General features: G+C 42.8%; 1 protein-coding gene across 1 annotated transcript; it reads right to left on the bottom strand.

The window, feature by feature from the left end:
- Positions 1–6,516: 6,516 nt before the first annotated feature.
- Positions 6,517–24,017, bottom strand: FKTN (fukutin). The gene is made up of 9 exons (XM_060237104.1): positions 23,826–24,017; positions 21,874–21,933; positions 20,681–20,884; positions 18,071–18,348; positions 15,642–15,774; positions 13,424–13,553; positions 11,957–12,090; positions 8,586–8,713; positions 6,517–6,765 (listed from the first exon to the last, which is right to left on the bottom strand). Exons 1-9 carry the CDS (start codon positions 23,928–23,930, stop codon positions 6,552–6,554), a joined length of 1,386 nt encoding a protein of 461 aa, XP_060093087.1. The 5' UTR covers positions 23,931–24,017; the 3' UTR covers positions 6,517–6,551.
- Between the last annotated feature and the right edge of the window lie 3,128 nt (positions 24,018–27,145).

Below are 27,145 nucleotides of genomic sequence, written 5' to 3'. Positions count from 1 at the left end.
ACCTCATCTTCTGGTTCTGTGCTGCCAGCCTAACTCCGCAGCTCTACCCACCCCTTCCTGCCCATTTTACCTCCATTCTCCTCTTAGCTCAATTGTTGTTCTCCGTCTTGGTCAACCTATCTTCCCCCTTGGCATTTTCCACAACCCTCTCCCTCCCCATCTCTCTCTCCCATGCTTCCTTACACATGCACAGGTATACTAAATGGGAACTAGCTGTGCGTGGCAACATCTAGGAATTGCTCCGTGTTGCATTTGTAGAACTGCCTACATTGCCTTTTGATTTCTCTGTGATGCATTTTGAAATCATAGAGTTGGAAGGGACCTACATGGTCATCTAGTCCAACCCCCTGTACAACACAGGAACTTACAAATACCTTCCACACACACACACACACACACACACACACACAGTGACCGCTGCTTCATGCTCAGCATATAGCAAAAACCTCCAGAATCTCTTGCCAAACTGGCCTGGAGAAAAATACTGACTGACCCCAAATTGTCAATCAGCATTTCCCTGGGCATGTAAGAAAGGGCCACAGGAACTAAACATTGATGTAACCCTTCTCGCTGTCCTTCTCACAATCTGCCTAATTCACAGAATCAACATTCTGTGAATGTGTCTCTTTCTCTCATTTTTTTCCCCTACCACTGTAGCTAATGAAGATTGATTTTGTTAATAAAGTCTTTTTTTTTCTCTTGCTCTTCCTAAATTTCATCCCAAATACACTCTTGTATAACCCAGACTAGCCAGATTTTGTTAGGTCTTGGAAGCTAAGCAGAGTCAGCCCTGACTAGTATTTAATGGAGACCTCCAAGGAATAACAGGGTCATGATGCAGAGGAAGCAATGGCAAACCACTTCTGAACATCTATGGAGTTGCCAAAGTCAGCTGTGATTTGATGGCAAAAGCCATAGTTAGAAAGGTGCTTGTGAAAGGATGCCTATGTACATAACCCCCATTCCTCAGTACGTTCCAAGGCTGAGTGATACTTTGTGAGCTTCCCTGACCTTACACAAAGGGATTTTGGGGTGCATGGGGAAGTTACGGAAGACATGTTGCACAAGCTCCAGCAGCCCAGAGAAGAAGGTGCAAGTTGTTCCCTGAATGCATGCAGTCGAAGTATCTTATGTTTCTCTTGCAGCTTTTCTGCTCTTTGTAAGGTATCTGAGCCACAGGTTACAGACATCAAAATATACAAGCTCTGGTACCTTCGGTATTGTGAATAAATCAACTACTGTTGCTTTCAATAGTTTTATTATAAACAAAAGTGCCATGATAGACATACACTGTTATTTTTTTAAAAACCACACACAACACCCTTCAGATTATGTAAGAAGACCAGAGACCAGCTGGATCAGACCAGCAGTCCATCTAGTCCAGCTTCCTGTTCCACAAACCCTGGCCAAACACTTGCCCTGGAGGGCCAACAAACAAGGCAGCAATTACTTTCTAAGGGGGAAAAAAAATCCCTCTACGTAACGCATGTATAAAAACTGGGGAGGGGCTGTGGCTCAGCGGTAGAGCATCTTTGCATACAGAAGGTCCCAAGTTCAATCCCTGGCATCTCCACTTTAAAAAGAGCCAGGCAACAGGTAATATGAAAGAGCTCTCTCTGCCTGGGACCCTGGAGAGAGTTGCTGCCAGTCTGAGTAGACAACACTGACTCTGATGGACCCAAGGTCTGATTCGGTATAAGGCAGCTTCATGTGCCAATCCAGAAAACACAGTGGAGGTTAACTGATCATACTGATTTCAATGGGAGCACGAGCACAACTAACTTGTAAGGATTGGGCCCTGTTGGGTTAAATCCAACAAACTGCAAGCAGAGCCTGTGCTCAAACAGAATTTCACTGCTTCCTCCTCCTCCAGCTCCAGTCCACAGCCTCCCCCACCCCACCCATGCTGCCCCTAGGATTCTGGGGACTCTCGGGAAGAATAGGAGCATGATGTAGTCGTTGCGGGGGTGGGGGGGCTAGTGAAAAATGCCCCACTGTAAAGTGTCATTGCAAGGGTACAAAATCACAATTGATTTTGCACATCTTTAAAAAAAAAAAATTGTTAAACACAATATCATATCATAACTGATTTTTTTTTTAAATCTAGAGGGACATTTTCTCATAGTTAGCCTTTTTCAGTCTACAGAAGAAAAGCTATATGGACTTTTTAATGCATTGGAAAATACCATATTAACATTCATTAGCCACGTATGGAGTGACCCCACTATTGTGCTTTGCGTAACAGAATTCCAAGTTATTTTAACAGACTTCAGGCCACAGTTCACTACATGAAAACATAGATACACCATGCCAAGCTTTCATTTCACCAAGCACAAATGTGTTTTTCAGGAACTTTGCTTGCTGTTTTATTTCAGCCAATTTCAAAATTGTTCTCTAGCCTCCCACATTAAAGGAAGAGAAAAAAAATAACCATGTTAAAACTAATTTTAATGCAACAGCTGAAAGCAAAATATTACTCTCTGGTTATTTGTTCATTCCTCCTGTTTATATCTACCCTTTCTTCAAAATAATACATGGAAGTGTAGCTGGATAAGACTATTTCCCATGTCACAATAACCCTGTGAGGCAGGCTAGGCTGAGATGACTGATCCAAGATCACCCAGTGAACTTCATGACCTGAACAGAGATTCAAACTCAGCTGTCTCCAGCCCAAGTTCAACAGTCTAATCACTATAGCATACTGATTTTCCAGATAGTGGCCTAGATGGAGACAAGGAAGCAACCTAGCACCATTTCAGTTGTTGATGCCCTCTAATCAAGTCTCCACATCCCCTTAGGAAAAGCCACTGCACATAAGACCCTGACAGATGTACCACTGAAACCTTCGGGGTCTCTCTCAGCTTTTAAAGCAGCTGACCATCCAAGATCCAGACCACACCTTCATTTAATCGACAGAAGGAAGGGATTTAAGCTGCTTCATTTTGACATTTGCATGATGGATATTCTGCACTTTGTATGAGTTTTATTCACATTCATGCAATCGTTGTCTTACTATGTCCATCAATGGGAGGGGTGCTTCCTTCAGCTGCAAAGCCAATGCTTGACCATCTAGATTCCAATGCAGTTAGTAACTAACCAATCCACCTTCCTTTTTGATTAACCTCCAAGAGCATAACTACACCAACAAAAAAGTTACAACCAACTGGAACAACAAAAACTTGTGACCCACCAAGACTGAACAAAGCCCATGGCCACACCCGCAAACTCAGATACATAACACACTCTCTTTGGTATTTGCAAGCCCAAGCAAGCTGCAAACAGAGGGAGTTTATCGAGCACTTGGTGGGCTGCTGTATGCAGCTGGCTGCACAGCTATAGTTATTTGCACGTCACTCAGGTCTGGGCTAGAAGAAGAAGAAGAAGATATTGGATTTATATCCCGCCCTCCACTCCGAAGAGTCTCAGAGCGGCTCACAATCTCCTTTACCTTCCTCCCCCACAACAGACACCCTGTGAGGTGGGTGGGGCTGGAGAGGGCTCTCACAGCAGCTGCCCTTTCAAGGACAACCTCTGCCAGAGCTATGGCTGACCCAAGGCCATGCTAGCAGGTGAAAGTGGAGGAGTGGGGAATCAAACCCGGTTCTCCCAGATAAGAGTCCTCACACTTAACCACTACACCAAACTAGCTAAAGGAAGCAGGGAGGTAAAACCAGTGCAATACCACACAGTTCACATTTAACATTACAGTAGTATAAATGGGAAGGAATTTGGTTAATCATGAACACATAGCTTGGTTTTCACCCATGTTTAAAGTATTAGGCTGCTGCTCTGCTCCATACCTGACTAAATCAAACAGAGAATCCAAGATATCCTTCCTGCTCATATACACACACACAAAACCCCCAACAACACACATCTGAGTTTTAAAATATATATCAGGTTAAGACAACAGATCAGACAAAAAAAGTCACTCCTTGCCGATTTTGGGACTAGTAAATGAATGCTTACTTTAAACACAAACAGAAAATTCTCACCTCCTCAAGGAGGAAGTTGGAATGTAAGACAGATAAAAATTCAGTATGCAGCTTTAGCTCTTCAGATTGCTAGTCTTCATTGCCACAGATGACATCTGTATGTAGGGAGAGGCTACCAATCAGCTGGTCAGCAACCTTCTGCTGAATAGGGTGTAAATGAACATGTTGTGGAAGCAGACAGCCAACTACATTTTAATGGTAACTTTGTCAGTTCTGCAGCCACAGTTTTAGACTTTGGAGAACCAGCGGTGCCATCCTAAGCAGAGTTTCACTTTACATAAGAACATAAGAGAAGCCATGTTGGATCAGGCCAACGGCCCATCAAGTCCAACACTCTGTGTCACACAGCGGCAAAAAATTTTATATACACACATACACTGTGGCTAATAGCCACTGATGGACTTTCATAAGCCCACTGACTTCAATGGATTTCAGGTTTTTCTTGGTGTGGGTGTGTGCGTGTGCGCACACCTGGAAGTCATGGCGACCTCTGGTGACTACCCCTGCTGGGTGACTAGAGGATATTCAGAGAGGTGCCTGCCTCCCAGTTCTGGTATTTCAAGGAGGTCTCCCATCCAAGTACTTTCCAAAGTTGCCCCTGCTTGGCTTCTGAGATCAGACTTGTCTGGGCTATCCAGGTCAGGCCAACGTCAATGGACTTTTAAGGGTACAACTTTGTTTAGGATTGCACTGGAGATCAGTTCTCCTCCTTTTTCTCCTCATTCATTTCCCCTCATAAAAATTCATGAAAGACAGCTAGATACCAAACCACCTGGCATTTTTAAAGGAAATAATTAGAACTACCACGGAAGAATCACACAGAAATAGCAGTGGTGGGAGCAAGTAACCAGCTCCCTCCTCACCAAAACCATCTTCCATTTAGTAAATATCGAACACTTGTTATTTAAGGGAGGAACTAAGGCAGCACCTATGCCCTTTCGCACCCATTCCCCCAGCTTCATACCGAGATGGTTAATCTGAACTTTAACCTATATTAAAACAAAACAAAAAAGATTTCCAGGACCAGAGCAGGAAGCACAAACTTACTGTATCATAACCCTTGCATTTCAGCCTTCCTCTGTGAAACTAAACTTGGGTTTCCCAAAGGCATGCGGAAAAGAAAGTGGTGTGGCATGACAATGGACACTGCAGATACTGGAAAATCTGCCACATTTTCATTTCATCCTTCCTCTGAAGAGCTCAGGGCAGTCTGCATGGGTCTTCCCTCCATACTGTCCTTCCAACTACAGCCCTGTGATGTAAGTTTGGCTGAAAGTATGTGGCTGGCCCAAGGTCACCCAGTGAGCTTCCAGGGCAGACTGAAAATCTGAGCCTGGGTCATCCTAGTCCAACACTCGGATCACGTTATAGTGGCTCGGGAAAAGAGATAATTGCCTGCACTTCCTGTTTCAAAAGCTGCCCATTTAGGAAATAGCACCATAATGCAGGCAGGGGAGCTGAAAAATCAGGAAAGTCATTCTTGCAACTTCTCATGTTTTGGCACTAATTTTTGAAAAAGTTCCTCCACTCCAAGCTTTGCACAGAAGGGAAAAACATAACCATTGTGTGGCTCTCTTCATTCCATGCACTGACTTCAGCAATAGCTGCCAAATTGCAAACTTGATCATTTGACCATGCCTAAGTGTTCCCATCCAAAACCCCTGCACTGAGAAGCGTGCACATGGAAACAACAAACACACTTTCCCCTGCCAGCCCATGATGGACTTTGCCATGTTGTCATACAACATTTTCATGTATCTTGTGTTCTCATTCTTTTGCTTTCATTCGGTCTGGATGCTCACATTCTTTGTAACATTCTATAAATAATCTTTCTGCCCTAGTAACCTTTCTTTTCATTCCTTTTCTTTGCAGTGAAGGCTACCTGTTACCTGTATGTGCAGAGTCTGTCAACTTTTGATTTTGAAAAAAACCCTATCTGAACTGTGGAGGGAAGAGGGAGTGTGTTTTTCTTTGAATTACTGTAATTGTCTGCCAGAATTTGTGTGCCCAAATGCTTGTGTAACTAATGGTCACAGTAAGGTATAAAGGTATAGTCTGATAGGTGGAGGTCAGTTTTAGCAAGACCAGTCCTTGCTGTGAACATGCTTATCATTAATAAACCCTAATCTGATTTACATCAAAGAGATGTAGTTAATGAACGCTGCACAGAACTTGACAGACGTCTCTTCATAACAATGCTAACTTACAAGAATTACATGCCTTCCTCTGCATTAGAAACCTTCCAAGGTGAGAGATCTCCTCCCACTTTCTCCCTGGCAAGTTAACTCTTATTTTCATTTTAGGAGACTGGGTTGTTTTGTTTTTCCTACAGGAAGTTTCCTGAGGCACAGTTTTAAAACAGAAGATCAGCATTACTTTCTCCCTCCACTGACTCCTTGATATGGGATTTCTTAGCGTCTTGAAGCAGTATACCAATCTGTGCGGTGTTGAGAAAAACTAAAAAGTGTCTCAGTTAAATAGTAAAACATTCTTGACAGTGGGCAAAAGTCTCAGTGGACAGATCCTGCAAATACATTCTGGGGTCTTGCAAACAGTTCAGTAGAGTTGAATGACTTCTTCCCACTCATCAATGGGCCAGATCCCATTGGGCTGCACGTTCGGGGGTGAGTTCTTCCAGTCCCACTCCTTCACTGGCATCTTCCACTCTTTACCGTAGTTAGCTTCAATGTACTGAAGAGTTTCACATGGTACACGCACCTTGAGTTCTACAAACTCGGTCCAACATAGTGTGAACTTGGGAAACAGATACCTGTGGTTCAAAAGGGGCAGAAGGTAAAGAGGTGCATTTTAAAAAAAACCCCTTCCCATTAACTACATTGTCACATCTTTAACATTCAGTGTGGAGGAACAGCAAATGAACAATGCTGCATATATCCTGAAACTAATAATTCTGCAGCAAGAATTACCTGATTTCTGCAACTAGTATAAATTATGCAAAACTTCTCTTCTTCTCTGGCCAGAGCAAGAGAAGATAATATGTCCCAGGAATTTTGATGCCAGTATCCATTTCTGGGGCTGTACAAGCACAACGTTATTGAACCAAAGATAATTTCCACTTCCTTCTTGGGAGTTTTCCCACTGTTTCTATCATTTGCATAAACCAGATTCTAATTAATTCTGTAATTTAAGGGGAAAAGGGGGGATTACAACCTTGGAGTTGTTGTGGTATGGTGGAGACGATGCTGGGCCAGAAGCAGAGCTGGGCTGGGTTCAAAGCTTAGCTTGGCTTTGAAGTTTCACTGGCCCAGATATTCTCCCTGCCCGGTCAACCTCACAATCTTATTCTGAGGAGGAAATCAAACAGTCTGTGCAGAGCACCCTGAATTGCCTCAGAGGAAGCCTTGGGGTGCAAGTGAGATCGGTGTGCTGAAGCTTGCACAATTACAGTTTTTGTTCAGAAAGAGCGATCAACAGCAGACAGAAAGGAGGACACACGTCCCTTGTTTACATCACACAGGATTCCCATTTGGCCTGGAAATGAGCAATTCGACAAGACCCTCCCGCCTCTTCTCCAGTCAGCAAACAGAGCAGCTGTTGTGTTCCAGCAAGCTTGTCATCACAGGGCTATTTTGCCTCTCTTGCCTCTGCCCCCTGTGGCAGACGTTGCAACTAAAACAGAACATGCAGAGAAATGGCACAGAGATCCATACAGCAGGCCAGAAAGGGTGCAAAGGTCTTTTCGCCTTCCATGAGAAACTTTTTAAAAAAAAATCTTCTACAATGATACAAAACTGTCTCCTGTTGCAAGGTACAATTACAAGTCCTTTGTGACTAACCAACTAAGGTGGAAAAAAAACCCAAATCTCAAGTAAACCATTAAGCTCAGGAAAGAACCCTGGGGGAAAAAACCTCTGCTAACTTCTCAGCTGCCCCTCCTTATAATTTCTATTTAGCTAGCATGATATTAGACTTACTTAGCACCTGTTTAACAGATTAGATGTCAGGGCTACTGCTGGTTTTAGAAGAACATATAATCTGCAGGTCTTACAGGAACTGGATACATCATTAGCTTAAACAACCATTTGCTTCTACTCCACTTCCCTTAGCTCCAGGCATTACAGATCAGGCAGAATGTGTGGAGCTTTTGCTCTTCCTACAGTCACTTTACTACATTCAGCAGCGATTTTCAAACTTTCTACCCTTCCCATCATCCTCTGCCAATGTCTGCTACAGAACCCTAGCATCTTGCAAAGGATTCTGGGCCATGTTCTACAGCACTCCTAACTAGGCCCTGAGTTTCCTAGGCCTCACTGTTGCCCGACTGAGACATGAACTAGAATTCATCCACCCTCCTTCACTGGAAGTGATGAGGAACTGTCTAAGGGAAATCTGTCTGCCACAACTGATATTTAAACCCTGGAGAACGCATGAGAAGCTTCCATGGAGCTTCAGGGCACTGCTGTTTTGAGAATCACCTTCAGAAGATTTAACTGTTTGACATAATAAGTACACTGGGAATCCATGTGTTGCTACCCATACAGCTCCACGCTGTTTGCTAAGATCATGTCACGTTTTGCAATTCACAAAACTCATTTTCCTCCCTTCACAGATAACGAATACAAGTCATACTTGAATTTTTTCCCTGATTTGGCCTGAGTTCCTCCGTTCCACATGTGGTCATCCTCTTCATAGAAGAAAAAAATATCAAGCTTCACGTCACCTTCTCCCTGAAAGGAAAGCTCCAAGCTGTCTTCTACCTGACAGGGAGACCAAAAAAACAAAAATTGCACCTCATAGGATACCAAGAAGACGACAGAGGTAGCAAAGTCAAGCAGTGAAAATATTAAGAGATTTACAGGCTGCCACGACAGAATTTATATCCTGTACAGCCATTAAAAAAAAATAAGTTTCTGGATAGGATTGATCAAAACTATAAAAGCCCAAATTCTGAAGATATAATAATACTTCCCACCTGATTTTCCCACTCAGGTTACATTCACCTTGTGACAGATCTCTGATGTCACATTCTGAAAATAATATGGATCAGAGGTCCTTTCTCAAAAAGACAACAGCCTTGTGGTTTCTAAGTTAGCGTCAAGCATTGCTGTGCTTTATTTGTGGCTGTCCTCTATATTGCCCATCTATGTCCCGAACAACAAAACAATTAGATTACACAGGAAACTAGATCCACATTCAATCCCTGCTGCTTTGCTTCACAGCCTAAGGCTGAAATCCCATACATATTTAACAGGAAGTAAACTCCTCTGAACTCAGGCGCCCTTTAAATGTTACATTAGCATTATGAGAGTCTCTTTCCATGTGTTCATTGCCATGGCACCAATGTAATGTTTAAAGGACCACAATGAGACAGGCAGGATCAACTGCATGGGTCCACTTGCATGGAAACGCATGGGCCCCAACCCCCAGGCTAGGTGACAAATTTGCCTTAAGGAACTGTACCACCAACCATTCCACGGAAACATTTCATTAGCGTGGTGGGATAAACTGATGAAAAAGCTGTTCCTGTGTAATATTTCAAGAGCAGCTCAGTTCTGAGTAGATATGCAAGGTGGGGATGCAAAATAATTCTTTTTTTTTTAAATAATTCAATACAATAAAAAGAAAATACATAATAGGTGCAAGGCCAACAAGTCTATCTAAACCACAAAAACATGTGAAATTAAAGATCCCATTTCTCATGTTTTGCTGCAAGACCCATTCTCTGGCCAACTCTAAACCATAATGGGTCTAACTGGAAGTATCTTTGTTTTGCAGGCAGGCTGTTGCTGTTCTCCAATGTGTAGGTTTCTTTTGCTTTCATCGGCCAATCATGGATTTGAGCGCTATTTTTTTGCTTCCAGTTCTTTGCAAAGACCAATCCAGCTGTGGTAATCATATGAAAAGCTGCTGCTTGGACATTTTTAGGTACGTCAGCTACACAATTTAACAACATATCTGGCTTATCGGAAATTCTGTCACTTCGGTTCCACTGACATAATTTCTACCACTAGTTTCCAGTAATCTGTTTCCTATTTACATATCAACCACATACATATCTACTAGAGTAGATGATGTGGAAGATCTCTGCCTGAGACCTTGGAAAACCGCTTACCAGTGCGACTAGACAATACTGCCTTGGATGGACCATGGCTCAGATTCAGTATAAGGCAGCTTCATATGTTCATGTGTTCGCATGTGTCCCTCATATTTGGAAAAAGTCTGCCTTCTCTGAAGCCTCACAAATCAACACTCACTACTCCCAGTTTCATAAACTTTTGCTGCCTGAAAGCAGTCAGAGGTCACTGATAGTTCATTTTCATCACATTTTCCCTATAGGAGAGGAGAATCGTGATGCATTTCTTTCTGTAGCTTTGGTATATGTCAATGCTGGTGCCTTTGAATTTCTTCAGAGCACCACAGCTTCATAATTCAATGCACAACAAGAACTGTGTCAGACAAGATCACGCCAGCGCATTAAACAGAATGCAGTATTATATACAGCGAAGCTTTGTTAACTGGCGCCTGATTATCCGGAATGCTCTTAACCAGCATCACCCTGAAGGCAAGGCACTCCCCCTCCCACATCATAGGCTTGCATCTTTGGGCATGAGTGTCCCACTCCGACCTTTCCAGCAGACCGGGTTTACATCATAAGCTGTTGCTGGGCCTCTGGCAGCTCACGTCATCCTCCCAGACGGGGTGCCCCTCCTCTAACCCAGAGCCTCGTTCAAGCGGCCAAGTGCCAGCTCTGCTGGAGGGCCCACTTGCTTGCCTGCTGCACAGGACAGCTCCATAGCTCATGCGGATGGAGGTGGAGGAGAGATGGAAAAGGACCCACCAGGAGCGAAGGCTGTTGCCACTGGGTCCAATGGGGTGGGGCTTCCCAATGGTAAAGGCAGGGGAGAGCAACAAGCTTGAATATCTAGCACAGGGGTGGCCAAACTTGCTTAATGTAAGAGCCACACAGAATAAACATCAGATGTTTGAGAACCACAAGACATGAATGTCGGATGTTTGAAAGCTGGAAGGGAGAGAGGGAGGGAAGCAAATAGATGGAGAGGGAGGAAAGGTGGAAAGAAAGCAACTTTAAATTTAAATGTATTCTCCAAGCCACAGGTGAAATGATTTAGAGAGATAAATGCCTTCTCCAAGCTGGCCGATGGGGTGGTGGGGGTTTCTAAAGGCACACAATGTGTGTGAAAGAAGAAGATGAAGAAGATATTGGATTTATATCCCGCCCTCCACTCCGAAGAGTCTCAGAGTGGCTCACAATCTCCTTTACCTTCCTCCCCCACAACAGACACCCTGTGAGGTGGGTGGGGCTGGAGAGGGCTCTCCCAGCAGCTGCCCTTTCAAGGACAACTTCTGCCAGAGCTATGGCTGACCCAAGGCCATCTCAGCAGGTGCAAGTGGAGGAGTGGGGAATCAAACCCGGTTCTCCCAGATAAGAGTCCGCACACTTAACCACTACACCAAACTGGCTCTCATACACCAAACTGGCCACATATGGCTCCGAAGCTGCAGTTTGGCCACCCCTGATCTAGCATGTTTGATTAATATCAACCTCCAAAAGTGTCAGATAATAAAAAAGCTTTTATTGTAATAGCAAACTGCCCACCATCCCAGATGGGTATGCACATGTGAAAGGATCCATGTAGGAGCTCTATGACTGGGGACTGCGAAAGAAAGACCCTCTCCAAGCTGCAACACTTTAGATTTCTGCAACAGAAGTGAATGATGGCCATTCACTTTATGCAGAAAAGAAGAAGACATGCCACTGAGATGGGGGCTAAATTCATTCCTGGTGACTCCAGTCACCAAAAAGGAAAAGTTCTCAGAAGCAAGCCTACCCCCATCTGCATAACCTCACCCTAGATTTCATTTCTTGGTAACTCTTGGCAATCAGCTTTCACCTTTACCTGAAAGCTGTATGTGATCTTTAGCACTACACCTGGATTGCAGGCACCTCCTCCCGAAGCCCTGGCATCTGAACTACCAACCTTGCCAAACTTGTGCTTCAGTGGTAATCCTGCCTTCTGAAATGCTGAAATAATATCCGGTTTATAGTCTTTAACCAAAATCCCCAAATCCACATCCTTGCTGTAAGGAATAATATTGCACTGCCTGTACCAACCTAAAGAAAGAGAAGAAAAAAGATCTCTCAGATTTGTAGAGAATATTCAGGTAAAACACAACCATATGTAAACCATCTTATTTGTGAATAGTGGTAGCTTTTCCCTTCTTCTGAAAAATGAGTCCTGAGATTTCTATAATAGAGTTAGCTGGTATTTTGTATAAGCACACATAACTTGACTCTAGCTCCTGTATTTTTACAAATACCTACAACTTGACCCTAACTTGTATAGATGATATGATTGAAGGATCTGTGAGAACTCATGAGGGAATGGAAATTTTCTCCTCCCAGCACCCCCCTTTCCCCTCCATTTTGGCTCCACTGTCCCCATTACCCTATTACTTTTTGCCACCATCTTCTGCTTGTCCTGCCCACACAATCATTTGTTCCCCTCCACCACTCACCTCACCTCCTTCTGGTTACGAATAAAAGACACAACTGGAAATCTTGCAAGACTCACTGACATGATCTCTGCAGCCATGTTGGGTTGCCTAGGTGCTACTGTTTGCGGTTGTCTAGGCAAACCAAAAAGGCTAAGATCTCACAAAGTAAGGGGTACACGCAGCTCTATAAATAAAAGTACTCTAATCCAGAGCCACCATATCATCAAAAATTTTCTTAGGCTGAAGTCTCATATTCTAAATTTCACCAATATAACAACGAAGCATCTATAACGCCATCATTCTATGCAGAGTCAGTGTGCTTTCCCAGTGCTTTATGACTAGGATTACCATAGAGGAATGAATACTCTACTGGAGAATCACTTTTCCAGCAGATTGGACTAGAATAGCTATTTGTTATACTATCCTTGGGAACTCTGCACAATCAATTAATAGCAATTTCTCGGTCATATCTGTACATAAAGTTTGTGACCCTCTTTCCAAGGAAAAACTCTGATTCACTCAAGTGACCTGCGTGAGCCACGTGGAATTTTTGATTCTATTTCTTTGAACTGTTGATCTGCATGTGCCATATTACAAGGTGCTTGTGAAAATCCTGCACTCTTCCAAAAGACATTTGCTTTATAGCATGAGACCAGGTGTGGGAAAGGGCGTCTGCTTGAAACAGCATAAAATTAAAGCCTCTGTGCCCCTTTGAGCTCACAGAATTAGTTGCACAGTTCTCAGAACCTTATCCCTAAGTAAGGATCATTTTTCATTTTCATGAATCCTCAGTCCTGGATCAAGATTATTGATTATATATTTTGTACTCCCTAGACACGCTAATTAAGATCTCGCTTGCTAATTTGGTTTCCTCATGTGTTAACCTCAGGAGCTAAGATTGGAGCCAAAGAGGCTGTTTCCAGTTTGAAACACAATGGCAAATTCCTGACCCAGGCATGTTCCGCTGCTCAGCCAGAATCTCATTCCCAAGCTGTTTAACGTCACAGCAGCAAGATGCAGTAACGCCTTGGCTTTTTTCCTGAACTCCACTGCATCGAGAGACATGTCATCAGGATACAGCTGAAAAAGGAGGAAAAAACCCCACTGATGTACATATCCCAAACAAAAGGGCTTCCCCAAAAATAAAGCATACTTCCCCAACACCTTGGATTTCTACGGTTATTCTCCTTTTCTTTTTTCTTCCCAGTTACATTGTTCCACAGAGGGACTTTAAAATTAATTAAATACTGTCAAGTCACAACCAAACGTCATGGGGTTTTCAAGGCAAAGGTAATGCAGTGGTGGTTCGCCATTGTCTTCGTCTACATAGCAACCCTAGGTCTTCCTTGGAAGTCTCCCATCCAACCTACAGCCAACCTTGCTTAAATGCAAAGCTTTGACGAGATGGGGCAATTCGAGCTGCTAGAGAAAATCTTAGCAGTCGTTGAAGAGGTTGATTTAATCCATGATGCTGTGCTTTAACTTGTTATAGGTAGGTTCACACCAATGGGCCCCATCTCTTGATTGTGGTTAAGTGGTAGAAAGGGAGGTGGAACCATACAGTCTTTGCCCCTCCACCTGAACAACCTATATAGGAAGTGACTTTTAAATTGCTGGTTTTCCCAATATTCCCAAACAAAGAGTGAATATAGAAACCACTGCTGCCCTTGTACACGTAAGAGAAATAAGCTAGGATACAGATCAGCTAACAAACTGTGGTCCCAAATCCCATTTTGAAATGGTATAGGTAAGATTTCCACAAGAACCACCTAGTATTGTTTTCCTTTTACTGTTGCAAAACTTCTCTCAGTTTTTTGCTAGCCTTCAAAGCAAGAACAATTAAAAAATCAACAAAGTTAGCCTTTTCTATCTGCCTAATCGAGTTTGCAAGATCATAATTTTTGCATTTGTGCACCAGCAGATACATTACAGTCATTACACCTTGCATTTGCAACCTCTGGCGCCACCTAGCGTTAAAACTAAGTGGCAACTATGATTTAAGAGCTGGTTTCGAGGAATGCAAGGTTAAGTCTACTAGTGATCTGAAAAGGGGTAGAGAGGAGGGGAAAGGCAATGCATTAGGGTCAAAACTATTCCTATGGGAATTAAACTTCACCATCATTACAGTCACTCTCCAAAGAACTACGCAAATCCTTCTGACAGTCTGAGGGAATTGGGTGCATGTGCACTTCTTAAACAACTACCTTATATGCCCCATGGCAAACAGAACAGCTTCTTCCCAAAGCAAGTGGGTCTGATAGCTTCCAAGTAGCTCTCTGGAGCCTGGCTTCCCTAAGCAGCTTTAAAATACTGCATGTTGAGTCTTTGCTCTAAACCTTCAGCCACTGGAATCCCAGAGCTATCTGAATGGGGAGACAGGCGATACATTCCAGTGAATATTTAAATTAAGGTCTGCTTTTAAGCAAATGCAGTCCTAAGCAATGTTCCCTCTAAACTGCAGAACCTTGTGAACAAAAATTCCACTGGCATTAAAGTTGTGAGCTAATGCATAAATTATTGTGGTCTGGGGGTCATCCGTCCTGAGCGAAGACAAAAATGTGTGAACTGGAGACTAAAAATCTGTGAGCTAGCTAACTAGCTTAGAGGGAACACTGGCCCTAAGCAGAGTTGCCCTGTCTAAGTCGACTTTGAAGTCAATGGGTTTGTAGGAGTGTAGATCCGCTTAGGCTAGGCTCTTCATGGCTTGGATAGCTAGTACACCTTGTGGAACAAAAGTTCACTCAGTTGGGATTGTGCAACGGGGCGATGAGCCAAAGCTCAAAGCAGCCCTGTCTTCTAGAGTCTGCCTGCCCTGATAGCCTTGCCCTCCTTGCAAATCAAAGCAGGTGGGAAAGATGTAAGTTTTTATCAGAGCTTAGTGGCTAGACTACCATACTGGGCTGGGTAGACTATGAAAGCTTGCATTACCTAGTTTTGAATAAGCTCCATATATTAAAGTCATTCTTCCTTACACATTCCTGAAGTTTGTTAAACGTGGACAACCAGGGGAAAGGGAAGGGAGAGAGACACCACCCCTGGAATTAGTTTTACATGCTCATTTATTTAAAAATGTCTACCCTGCTCTTCCAATAGCTCAGGGCAGCTTACAAAGAACATTAAAAGGAAGAAATACTACCTTGGAAGGAATCTTTCTCAGTCACCACTAACCTGAAAGAAAGACCGAGCTTCTCTGTACCTACATTCAATAAACCTAGAGTGGGACCACTCTTTGAGGAAACGAGACGGCTCTTTTGGAATCTGGACTGTTAACCCATCAAGAGAGAGACTTTGTAGTTCTAGCCTGTTGTGAAAGAGGGGGAAATTACCAAGCTAAGGAAACAACACTAAAAGCAGTTTATTTACCTTTTAAAGGTGACCCCCCCACCCCAACAACAACACAAATAAAGTCATTGCAGCACTGCACAAGCAGTTAACACAACCTCCCGGCTTTCACTCATCTGCTCGACCAATCCGTACCATAAAGAAAACCCCCAATTCTATCAGCCATGGCACGCAAGCAATTTTAAGGCATTTAACAGTTCTCACACTGTTTTAAAGCTGTTCCCTGTACACTGCTGTTTTGAATATTTTAGTTGCAAGCTGGTGGGAGGAAAAGTAGAACACAAGAGGACAAAAAAGACAGGGAACTGTAAACTGGTTGAGCATGGTGGTGACTATTCCCCTGACTGGATACAGCAGGTCTCTTCCCTGGACACATCAGATGTAGGTTCAGCATAGAGGCAACAGAGGGCAGTATTCCACCTTCAAAGCTGAAAGATGTACCCAAGAGACTTCACCACTTGGGGATTGTACTTTTTCTCTAGTTCCATTTAATCATCAAATAGAACCCTGCTTATTTATGAATTGGCAATATTTCTAGGTTGCCTTTGCCTGAAGTCTTTTACTAAAAACTGCTGGGGTCAGCTCTCTCATCCCCTTCTTGGGCTGATTCACAAAGCCGAAGCAGAACAGAACTTTGTGTCCATTAGTACCGTAGAGACCAACCAAATTTTCCAGGATGTAAGTTTTCGTTACTCAAAGCTCACTTTGTCATAAAACTTATACCTTGGGAAATGTTGTTGGTGTTCAAGCTGCTACAGAACTTGAATTTTGTTGTAGTACTTTTGGAATCTGGACTGTTAACCAGATCAGGGCTTTTTTTGTAGCAGGAACTCCTTTGCATATTGGGTCACACACCCCTGATGTAGCCAATCCTCTAAGAGCTTACAGTAGGCCCTGTATTAAGAGCCCTGGAAGCTCCAGGAGGATTGGCTACATCAGGGGTGTGTGGCCTAATATGCAAAGGAGGTCCTGCTACAAAAAAAGCCCTGAGTAACATAAAAGGCTTAAAAGTAAAGGAAGTCCCCTATTCAAGCACCGAGTTGTTACCGACCCATGGAGTGACGTTGTTTTCACAATGTTTTCATAGCAGGCTTTTAATGGGGTGGTTTACTATTGCCCTCCCCAGTCATTTACACTTTTCCCCCAGTAAGCTGGGTACTCATTTTATCGACCTTGGAAGGATGGAAGGATGAGTCAACCTTGAGCCGGCTACTTGAACCCAGCTTTCACCAGGATCAAACTCAGGTCATGAGCACAGCTTGCACTACTATACTGCAGCTTACCACTCTGCGTCACAGGGTTCCTTTTGGGCAAGTCCTAAGATAAACTGCATTGCTAAGGGATAGAGCCAGCAGGAACTGACCAGAGGATTGCGAATAGCACGAAAGCTCATACATGAGAGACAGTCTCTTGAGCGAGGGACAAATTGTTTACTTCCTTCTGTACATGGATATTTCTTTTAGTTACCAGGGCTAAGGGCTGTTAAAAGACCTATTCTCAATCAATTTGGTTAAGAACATAAGAGAAGCCATGTTGGATCAGGCCAATAGCCCATCCAGTCCAACACTCTGCGTCACACAGTGGCCAATACACACACACACACTGTGGCCAATAGCCACTGATGGACCTCTGCTCCATATTTTTATCCAATCCCCTCTTGAAGCTGGCTATGCTTGTAGCCACCACCACCTCCTGTGGCAGTGAATTCCACACGTTAATCACCCTCTGGGTGAAGTAGTACTTCCTTTTATCTGTTTTAACCTGACTGCTCAGCAATTTCATTGAATGCCTACGAGTTCTTGTATTGTGAGAAAGGGAGAAAAGTACTTCTCTCACTACCCTCTCCATCCCATGCATAATCTTGTAAACCTCTATCATGTCACCCCGCAATTATTAATGGTAAATTATTTTTCCAAAACCAGCTAAGTGATTGTCCATCACTAGGATCTTGTGGTAGGAAATTCCAACTGCAGATTGAGTCAAATGCTTCCCATTTGTCTCTCCTGAACTGATTTCGTTGGATAACTTCACATGACATGCAAGGAAAAGAAAGCAGAAATGTGGCTTCTCTCATATGAAATAAATGTAACTCCCCCCAAAAAACCCTTGCACCACTGAGGAAACAACACAATTATTGGATTTTCTGCTATATCACAGTAAAGGAATAAGGAATGCCTGACAACCATACTCTGTACGAAAACTACAATAATCAATCTAATTTAAAACAAAGAATGCCGCTCAGCCATTTTTCTTACTTCTCATAGGCTCCGGGGTAGCGGCCAAACTGCAACTTTCGGAAAGGCACAAACTTCCGGTCCATGTGTCGTTTCAACCGCAGGTGACCATGCCATAGATAGTTGCCATTTCTTTCATAAAAGACTACCACATGGATGACATGATTGGCCAGTCTGAAGATATAGTGCAAGGGAATCTCAGTCCCTGAGAGATCCTCCATTCCTTCTAGGCGTGGGTCTTTGCTCTGAACCTTTAGCCACTGGAATCCCACTCTCTCTGCCGCTCGGAACAAGCCAGTCTGAAAACAGAAGGACCTGAGAACGCCACTCTTGCAGAAATGAACACAGAGATGCAGGACATTACAAAGCACTGACAGCTAGAACTGACATTGTGTAACTTTTTTTTGCTGTCAAGTCGCAGCCAGCTTGTGGCAACCCCATAGGGCTTTCAAGGCAAGAGATGTTCCAAAAGAGGTTTGCCATTGCCTGCCTCTGTGCAGCAACGCTGGACTTCCTAGGTGGTCTAGCCAGGCCCAAATCTGCTTAGCTGATCTGATGAGCAAGGCCGGACTTAGACTGTTTGGCATCCTAGGCAAGACTAACTACTGGTGCCTCTCCCCTTCTCTCAGGTCGATGTGGACCGGTCTCCCCATTCTTTCCTATGGGCCCATAGGATAGAATGGCTAAACTGGGCTGCCGCTGCGGTGCAATGCTACAGAAGGGATTTTAAACTTTAAACCCATTCTCTGGGGTCACGCTGCAGTGGCGTCCCAATCTCTCCATTGCATCCTATGGGACCCCAGAATAGAATGGACTTCATTCCATGGGCCCATGGCGAGAGGTGAGGGGGGAAGAGAGATGCTTTCCCTGCTTTTGCACCCCGGTGGGGGGGGCAGAGAGGCACCCAATTCTGTGCCTCTGGACCACTAGCACCCTAGGCAATCACCTAATTTATCTAGTGGGCACTCCAATCCTGCTGATGAGATCTGCTATCCAGGCCAGGGCACTGAGCAACTTAAAACAGTGGCTTTCCAGCTTTCTATCCTGGAGGAACTCTTTCTGTGCCAGTTTGTAAGGGTTACATACATCCCACCATGCTACTTTTAAAAAACATCCGTGGATGATTCCAAAGACATTTAGAAAACAATTCAAATTAATATCAAAACAACAAAATTAGAAAGAGAGAATAGCAAAAAGAACAAGTGTTAAAATACCTCCCACATACCATTTTAATTTAGCATTAAAACCATGATACCATTAAAAGCAGCAAAACAGAAAATAAGAAAAATATCATTTATTTAAAAAATGAAAATATAATGTCAGATTACACTCATGTTTGCAGAAATGGTTCATTTACCACCACCACCTCAAGGCCCTTTGGAAAATTGTTTTAATTGAAGGCCATAAGGGAGAGACCTCCATTCACGACTTGTTTGCTTACGGGGTTTTTTGAAACTGTGCTTTTCTCCCAGTGGGGACAAAGTGACTCAAAGCATTGTTTTCCTCTCTTCCACATTATTCTAATCACTACCACCCTGGACACAGGTCAGGCTGAGAAAGTGCAACTGATCCCAGGCCTCCCAGCAAGCTTCCAAAAGACTAGAATCTGGGAGACCTGGGTTCTAATCCCCACTCTGCCACAGAAGCTTACTGGGGTGACCATGGGCCTGTTACTCTCTCCCTGTCTAACTTACCTTGCTGAGGACAAAATGGAGCAGAGAATGATATGGTAAGCTGTCTTGGGTCCCCCATTAGGGAGAAAAGTGGGATACAGAACAGCCCTCACTCTTTCAGATGAGAGCCCTTCATGCATACATTACTTTCTCAAAATACTGGCTTGATGCGAAGACTAAAAGCCCCCTACGTGACCCTACTTAGAAATGAAAACAAAAACCTGTTGCAGGAATCATACCTCTTTCCAGCACCATCAACAGCACTCCAAACTAAAACAGACCATTACAAACCAGTTCTTCATTTATACAAGTAAAGGAAAAAAATGCAAAAAAGCTTGTGATGGGGAACTGAAGTTGGCATTACCAAATAGGAGACTAAGTGGCTCAGTGTGATTTTGTTCCTGTCCAAAACCTGTTCGGACCACCCACTAAACCAGGAAAGCCCCTACTTTATGCTCCTTAGTGCAGAGAGGGAAAACCCTGCTTTTTGCCTTCTCCATGTAGGTTTTCAACCTTCTGTACAAACCAAGTCATGCAAGTTTCCAAAGACCCTTACCTAGTGATTCCTTCTTGGATTCCTCCCTCTTTGCACACTCCCTGTTAAAGCACTCATCATATTTAAAAGATTCCAATTATTCCTCATTCTTCCATATCATATGTATGCAATAATTCTCACAATCTTCTTTCTGGTCCTAATGCATTTACAGACTCAACGTGGCATCACAAACACAAGGATTTCACTCGCAAATCTAATTTTATATTTATGCATAACTTTTTCTGCTCTCTGGCTTTTTTGTTTCTTTCTTTCTTTCATGTCAGCTATGAAACATAAGGACCAGAGAGAAGATATGCCATCTCTGAATCCCAGCTACTCAGGGTTTTCCAAGAGGACTAATGCTGTCACAAGAGGGTTGACTCAAGTAACTCTGGCATTGCATTGGGGGTCAGACAGCTTTACCTCCAGCTTCCAGGTTTTGTCCTGTAGTGCAAATGCAGTGAAGTCACGAGGAGCACAGAAGTATCTGCATTCTGAGTGGCTGCCCTCGGGGGAAGCCCTGATTTGCTCCAAGTCAGTAGCAATTAGTCTTAGAAGGAATGGATCGATAAGATGCACAGGTATATGGTGGCTGGATACCAGCCCAAGGAATTTCCTGACCACGTGCTGATCAAACCAAATAAGACAGGCAGGCAGGCAGACAGACACAAAAAAGAAAGAAGAGAAAAACAGAAGTTTAGGCTTCATTAAAAGTCATATCAAAACCTCATCAATAAATAAACTATAATATGGCATTGGCTGTAGAACAGCCAGGAGATTCTAAGATTGTCTGGCAACCAGAGGTTTTAGCTCTTTCAGCATTATGCACCACTAGATGGTGAGCTAAATATTTCTAAGGCAAGAGACATTTCAGAGGTGGCTTGCCATTGCCTGCCTCTGTGTCATGACCCTGATATTCCTTGGAGGTCACCCTCCCAAATACCAGCCAAGGCTGACCCTGCTTAGCTTCCAAGATCTGACAAGGCTCGTCTCATAGCCTGAGCTCATAACAATCATCAGACTGCTGTAATACTGATTATGGTTTGGCTCCAAAAAGGGACTTCGAAACCCTGCCCAATATGTGCTAGCTTCTGTTTTAAAACTCATTTGGCATGTGGAAGGGGGAGCATCTATATGAGCAGCCCAAGCTCAAACTTTCTCAGATGCATGGAACCAGGAATATGTCTTTCAATTGTGCTAAGAGAAGCGTGGAGCCTTTCTCTAGTTCGAGGAATTTTTCTCCAGAGGAAGGTTCAACAGTTAGTTTAACAGAGCTGTATCAGCTTCTTTGGAACCTGGACTGCACACACACTCCTGCACAGTAAGCAAAGAGTGGCAAAGAAGAGCAAACTGGAAGAGACATCCCACCTACTGCCCTCACTTTTTAAGTACATCTCACACCTCTGACCTGTCTGAGTTGCCTGAACTCTCACAGCACCAAATGGTCCATCAAATAGACTTTTTGGCTTGGATCCAAACATCCCACTGCATGAGCAAAACTTCTTCCCCAAGCCTGCGGATGGAACCCTCCTCTTCAGCCTGGAGTCATGCAGGATGTTAAGACACATTTACAACCAAAAAAAAATTTCAAAGAAAATTTGAGGAAAAGACCTTACCCATTGGCTGCTATCTTGTCCCATCTTACTTCCTTTAATCTTGGGAAAAACAGCTCCATTCTGGAAACAGCAAAAGAGAAGACCAGCATTGTAAATTAAGCTCCAACTTGACAACCAGCAAGGTAAGAGTTATGAAAAGTAATGCTCCAATGACATTTTTCATGATGTTGCCCTTTTATATAACATGCTGTCTATTTTTGCAGCAGAATTTCTAATACATTCTATTTACTCCCACTCCCAATACCCTTTTTCCATTGAACCGCTCCCACAAAATCAGCAAGCAAATGTCCCTCTCTGTGTCCACTATTTACTGAGAAGCTGCACACCCTGTTAGTTTAAATTACTTAAAAATAAAACATGAACATTATAAATACAAGCCCTAGCAGATAGCGACATTATACTGTTAAAGATGAACTGGTCTCAGCCAAGGCCTGGCTTACACACAGCAAGGGAATGAGGAGTTAAGAACAGACTGCAACCACCTCAAAAGCCAGTGGTGGACTCTGTCAGATTCACTGGTCTGGTATAGCTAGGAATCTCTATTATGTAGCAGAGTGCATGAGTTTTACACACAGCAGCAGCTTCTGTGTGTGTGTGTGTGAGAGAGAGAGAGAGGGGGGGGCGGAGTCTTGTCCCTAAGAATAACACTCTTCTTCAAAGGGATAGTATCAGATATCGGGAAGGAAAGGATGCTTTGTCAGAGCTCTACCACCTGATCTTGTTGCATGTGTAGATCAGACCTAAGTCAACACCTGGATGGAAAAACTGCTGGAGGAGAAGAAGGAGGGGGAATTCCAATTTAAACTGATCTGGCCTTCTTGAAGGAAAACCTTTAATAGTCTAATTGAAAACCCGAACTTATGAAACTCAAGAGAGAAAACAGTAGCATTCCAAAACTACAGACTTAAAGTTTGGGCTGTCCTATTAACTGTATTAGGAGCCCAAAAAGGATTAACCCAGATGTCCTAAAACATTGCCAGTATTGCTAATAATATTGCTCTATCAGTCATATTTGATCAAAATATTCTGCTATCCATCCTTCCCCACTGGTAAAATGACAAAGATATAAACACATCAAAATTCGTAAAGAGGTTTTAACTCACATCAAAAAGTGCTTTATCAATGCCATATAAATATTACATAATCACCAGAAGTGCAGAATTGCTCTGAAACTGCTCAGCCATGTATACAGCGGCCAAAATTTACCAAAGAAAACGAGGCCTGTCACCCAGTTCATGGAAACATTACAGGCTACGGCATTATACAGTGATACTACCTATCTATACATCAGATGTATACAAGTTTTCAAGAATGTTCTTTGTTTATATGTGATGAATGACTAATATACTGTAGGGTGCTTAAGGATAATATATTATGAGATGGACGAATGTTTTCAATCTTGTAGTTTAATTTGACCTGCAAATACACAGGTAATCCGGCCTATTGTGACTTGTATGACAGCATTTCTGTCCAAATATGCACTTTTATTTTATTCACTACCTTAAACTGTTTTCTCTCTTTTTGAACTACGGTAGCATAGATGCAGTAGCTTACAACTCTATCTCAAATAATGGATATATTTGCAATTTTTCTTACAGAAAACCAAGACATTTATATATTGTATAAATTTACACTTTTAAATTGCCAAATAGTACAATTTTAACAACAGTAATTAATTGACTAGATGCTGCATCCCTGCAGGATTCACTGAAAGGTTTGCAGACAAGCAGTCTATAAATGGGAATGTTTTGAACCTTACAACCTGACCACAGTGATATTTACGCAAAACAAACCCCATCAGTTTCAGTGGGATTTACTTCCCAAGTAAATATGCATAGAGTTGCATGAATAAATAACATCAGTCACTTTAAGCAGTAACACATTTTAATAATTTTAAGCTTTGGTTATGCTAAAATTTAGGAGGTTTTGTTTTTAAACACAACTGCTCTTACCTTTGGAGACAAGTAGTACTTATAGTAGTACAACTGAAACAGGAGGAAGACAGAACTTGTCAAAGTCAGAAGACCCAAAACTACGTTCTTGTTAATTCTCTGCATTAGTCTTCAGGGCTCACTTGAAGGTCATTTAAAAGCAGCTGTATCCTTTTCATCTTTTCAACGTGCCTGCTAGGTCTTTGTTTCAGCAAGAAATGCTGGAAAAGGTAACAAGTTGAGTTAAAATAAGTCCCAGCAGTGGTTTAAAGCTTTTCATAAGTAGTACTATTTTTAGCATTTGTGGAAGCTACAGCATAATAGTTATGCATTCACGTCACAAACTAAAAAAAAAATGCAGGTCTGGTTAATCCTAATGTACATTGTTTTATCTACACCTGATTGCAAAGGGCTAACTTTAGTACATGCCTGAAGACTTACCAGCTGGCAGAAAGATCCAGTCTAAGCTAAAGATTTTCAAAGTCTATTGATTTTATTGGAAATTAATAGATGTTTAATGGGTGCATGCCAGAAACTGCATGTACCCATTTACATGTACAAGGTACCACATGAAAACAAACATGATGAATATTTATCTGTACACAAACTGAGATCAGCAGAGACATTCCTGTCATGATATCTTTGGCATTGCCTCTTATTTTGATTAATTTCAAATTATCTTAAAAGAAAAAGTCAAAAGCTTGCCAATTCACCGAACAGCAGTGGTTGTGAACAGTTCCCATTCATTTCAATATGAGTAACCAGACTGTCAGCTGGGCCAGGAGGGGGGAAAAAATCACAATTTAAACAATTTGGCTTTAACAGTGGATACATTTACTGACCAACATTTCCCCGCTCTCATTGCTCTCTGCAAAATGTTGTAAGCCTGATATATGAACATATATGAAGCTGCCTTATACTGCATGATATTTACAAGAGAAAATCAACACTGGAAAATAATCAACACAAGGGGAATAAAATGTGCATCTATCCTAACAGGTGAACATTTTCCCACAACAGAGTCCAGAACAGAGAAGAAGCAGAACTCTTGACATCTGCCTGCAAGGTACTCATCAACCAAGCCTCAATCAGAAAAATGTTTTTGTCCAACCTTAAACACAAAACACTTTTATAACTGTGCTATGTTTCCTCTTTTATGAAGCCCTCACACACACCCACACACACACTACTAGTCCTCAAACAGAATAATGTAAAAGCAAGTGTATTTTGCATCACCTTTTCCTTTCCTTCCCTTGGTAAAAAAAGTATAATGTAAGCTCCTCTGGGCAGAGTCCTTGCTTGGGCCTGCTTTCCTTGTGTTATACATTGAGAGCCGGTGTGTTGTAGTGGCCAGAGTACTATACTAGAACTGGGACAACAATGGAGGATAGATCTATCAGTAGCTACAAGCCATGGTGAGTAAAAGGAACCTCCACGTTCAGAGGAACTGAATTCCAGTGCCAGGAGGCAACATCAGGGGAAGATCTGATAATGGGAAGGAAGGGGTTGGTCACTGTGTGAAACAGGATGCTGGACAAGTACCACTGGTCCGATCCAGCAGGACTCTTCTTATGTTCTTATGAATCCCTGGTCTGCCATGGAAGCTCCCCTCGGGCTTGTCACAAACTTTCAGCCTAACCTACCTCAGAAGGTTGCTGTTGGTAGTATAAGGGAGAGAAGAACGATGTGGATAAGAGTTTTAGGAATAAAAGCAGAATATAAATTAAAAAAAATACTTGAATACTGCCTTTCCACCAATCCACTCTATGCGCTTTACCATACAGGTTTTGCACTTTTGAGATTAAACAAGAAAAGGTGTGGGTGTGAAATAAAATTTTCCGAGTGTTGCTTTGCAAAGAAGACATCACGTCTGGTAGCACTTTATAAAGGTCTATTCTTTAAGGAGAGAACGGTAACTGCAATAACCGCTCTACCACTACCTTCTCCCCTCCCTTTCACCCTTCTACGACGCCTTTGAACCACTTACCTGCCGGTTCTCACAAAGCCAGAGGACAGGGGTTTTTTTTCCAGCAGTAGGAGCCGTAAAGCGAGACCTTTATTGCAGCAACGGCTGCGGGACGGCGCAAGAACAGAAAAGAGGAATAGAGATAAAGGATGAAGAGCAAAGAATTCAAACTTCCGGTTTCCATTTGAATGCCGAATTCTTGCGGGGCGACAAACGTCGTACAGAGCAGGAAAGACGCTTTTGCATTCTCTCTTCTCCGCTGGCTTCTCTGCATTGGGTATCGACGCGCCGGGAGCCGGAAGTGTTGGTATAGGGGGAGGGTGTTGAGCAAAGAAGAGCCTTGCGTGAGTGGGGTAAGAAGCAGGTGGAGCATGTGACTTGAACGCATCAGGTTCACAGAATAAAGAGGCCAGTGGCACCTTTAATACCAACATTTTATTCAATATGATCTTTCGTGTGCGTGCACACTTCTTCAGATCTGAAGCTTTTTAAGATCTGAAGAAGTGTGCCTGCACACGAAAACTCATACCTTGAATAAAACTTTGTCTTAAAGGTGCCACTGGACTGTAACTTTATTTTATTGCTTCAACACGGCTACCCACCTGGATCTAGTCTCAGATTCAGTTCCTGCTCCTTCTTGTTTAAAAAAAAGTTTAATTCCATTTCAACTGAGATCCTAAATCCGTCAGAGTAGGTTGTACCAAATTTGATAGACAAATTCAATAGAAAAGCAGCTTTACGTGTTCAAATTCAGGCCGTATTTGATGGACAAGCAAGAGATTGATGGACCAGAGAACTCCAGTAAGAATGCGGAAACAGGAAAACAGTGCAGCCAGACTTTGTTGGACAAATGCACCAAAATCTGGCTTTGTGGTATAGGCATCTCTCCACCCTCTATTAGTGATTTTTAATTACTATTTAAAAGCATGATTCTTTTAAAAAAGCCTACTGATAGTGTCCCCCTAACCATCCATTTCCCTTGTAGTTTTAAGGATGAAGGACGAGAGTCTGGTCTGTGGCACCTGCGTAACTGAGGATTCAACAATTTTTGTACACGAGTTGGATCTAAGAACCACTGCTGTGTGTTGATTGATGTGTACCCACCTAGCCCAATACAATTTAACATTACAGTACCTTCCTAAACAGGGGATGGAGTCTTCAATGGATTTAAGTCTCCTGTTAGGCACTGTACTTTGGCATTACTAGCCAGTCATTGAGTACATTTTTTCCTCTTACACCTTGCAATCAAGAAATACAGACTACAACAATGCATCGCCAGTGCAAGGATAAGAGTGCCAGCATAGGATCTGGGATATGCAAGTTTGAATTCTCTCTGCCACTCCTGCTGGATTACCTCAGACCAGTCACTCATAGC

Source organism: Heteronotia binoei, chromosome 4 (assembly GCF_032191835.1).
Source record: "Heteronotia binoei isolate CCM8104 ecotype False Entrance Well chromosome 4, APGP_CSIRO_Hbin_v1, whole genome shotgun sequence".
NCBI lineage: Eukaryota > Metazoa > Chordata > Lepidosauria > Squamata > Gekkonidae > Heteronotia > Heteronotia binoei.
The sequence above is the reverse complement of the archived record's forward strand: the minus strand, read 5'-3'. Positions and strand labels throughout refer to the sequence as shown.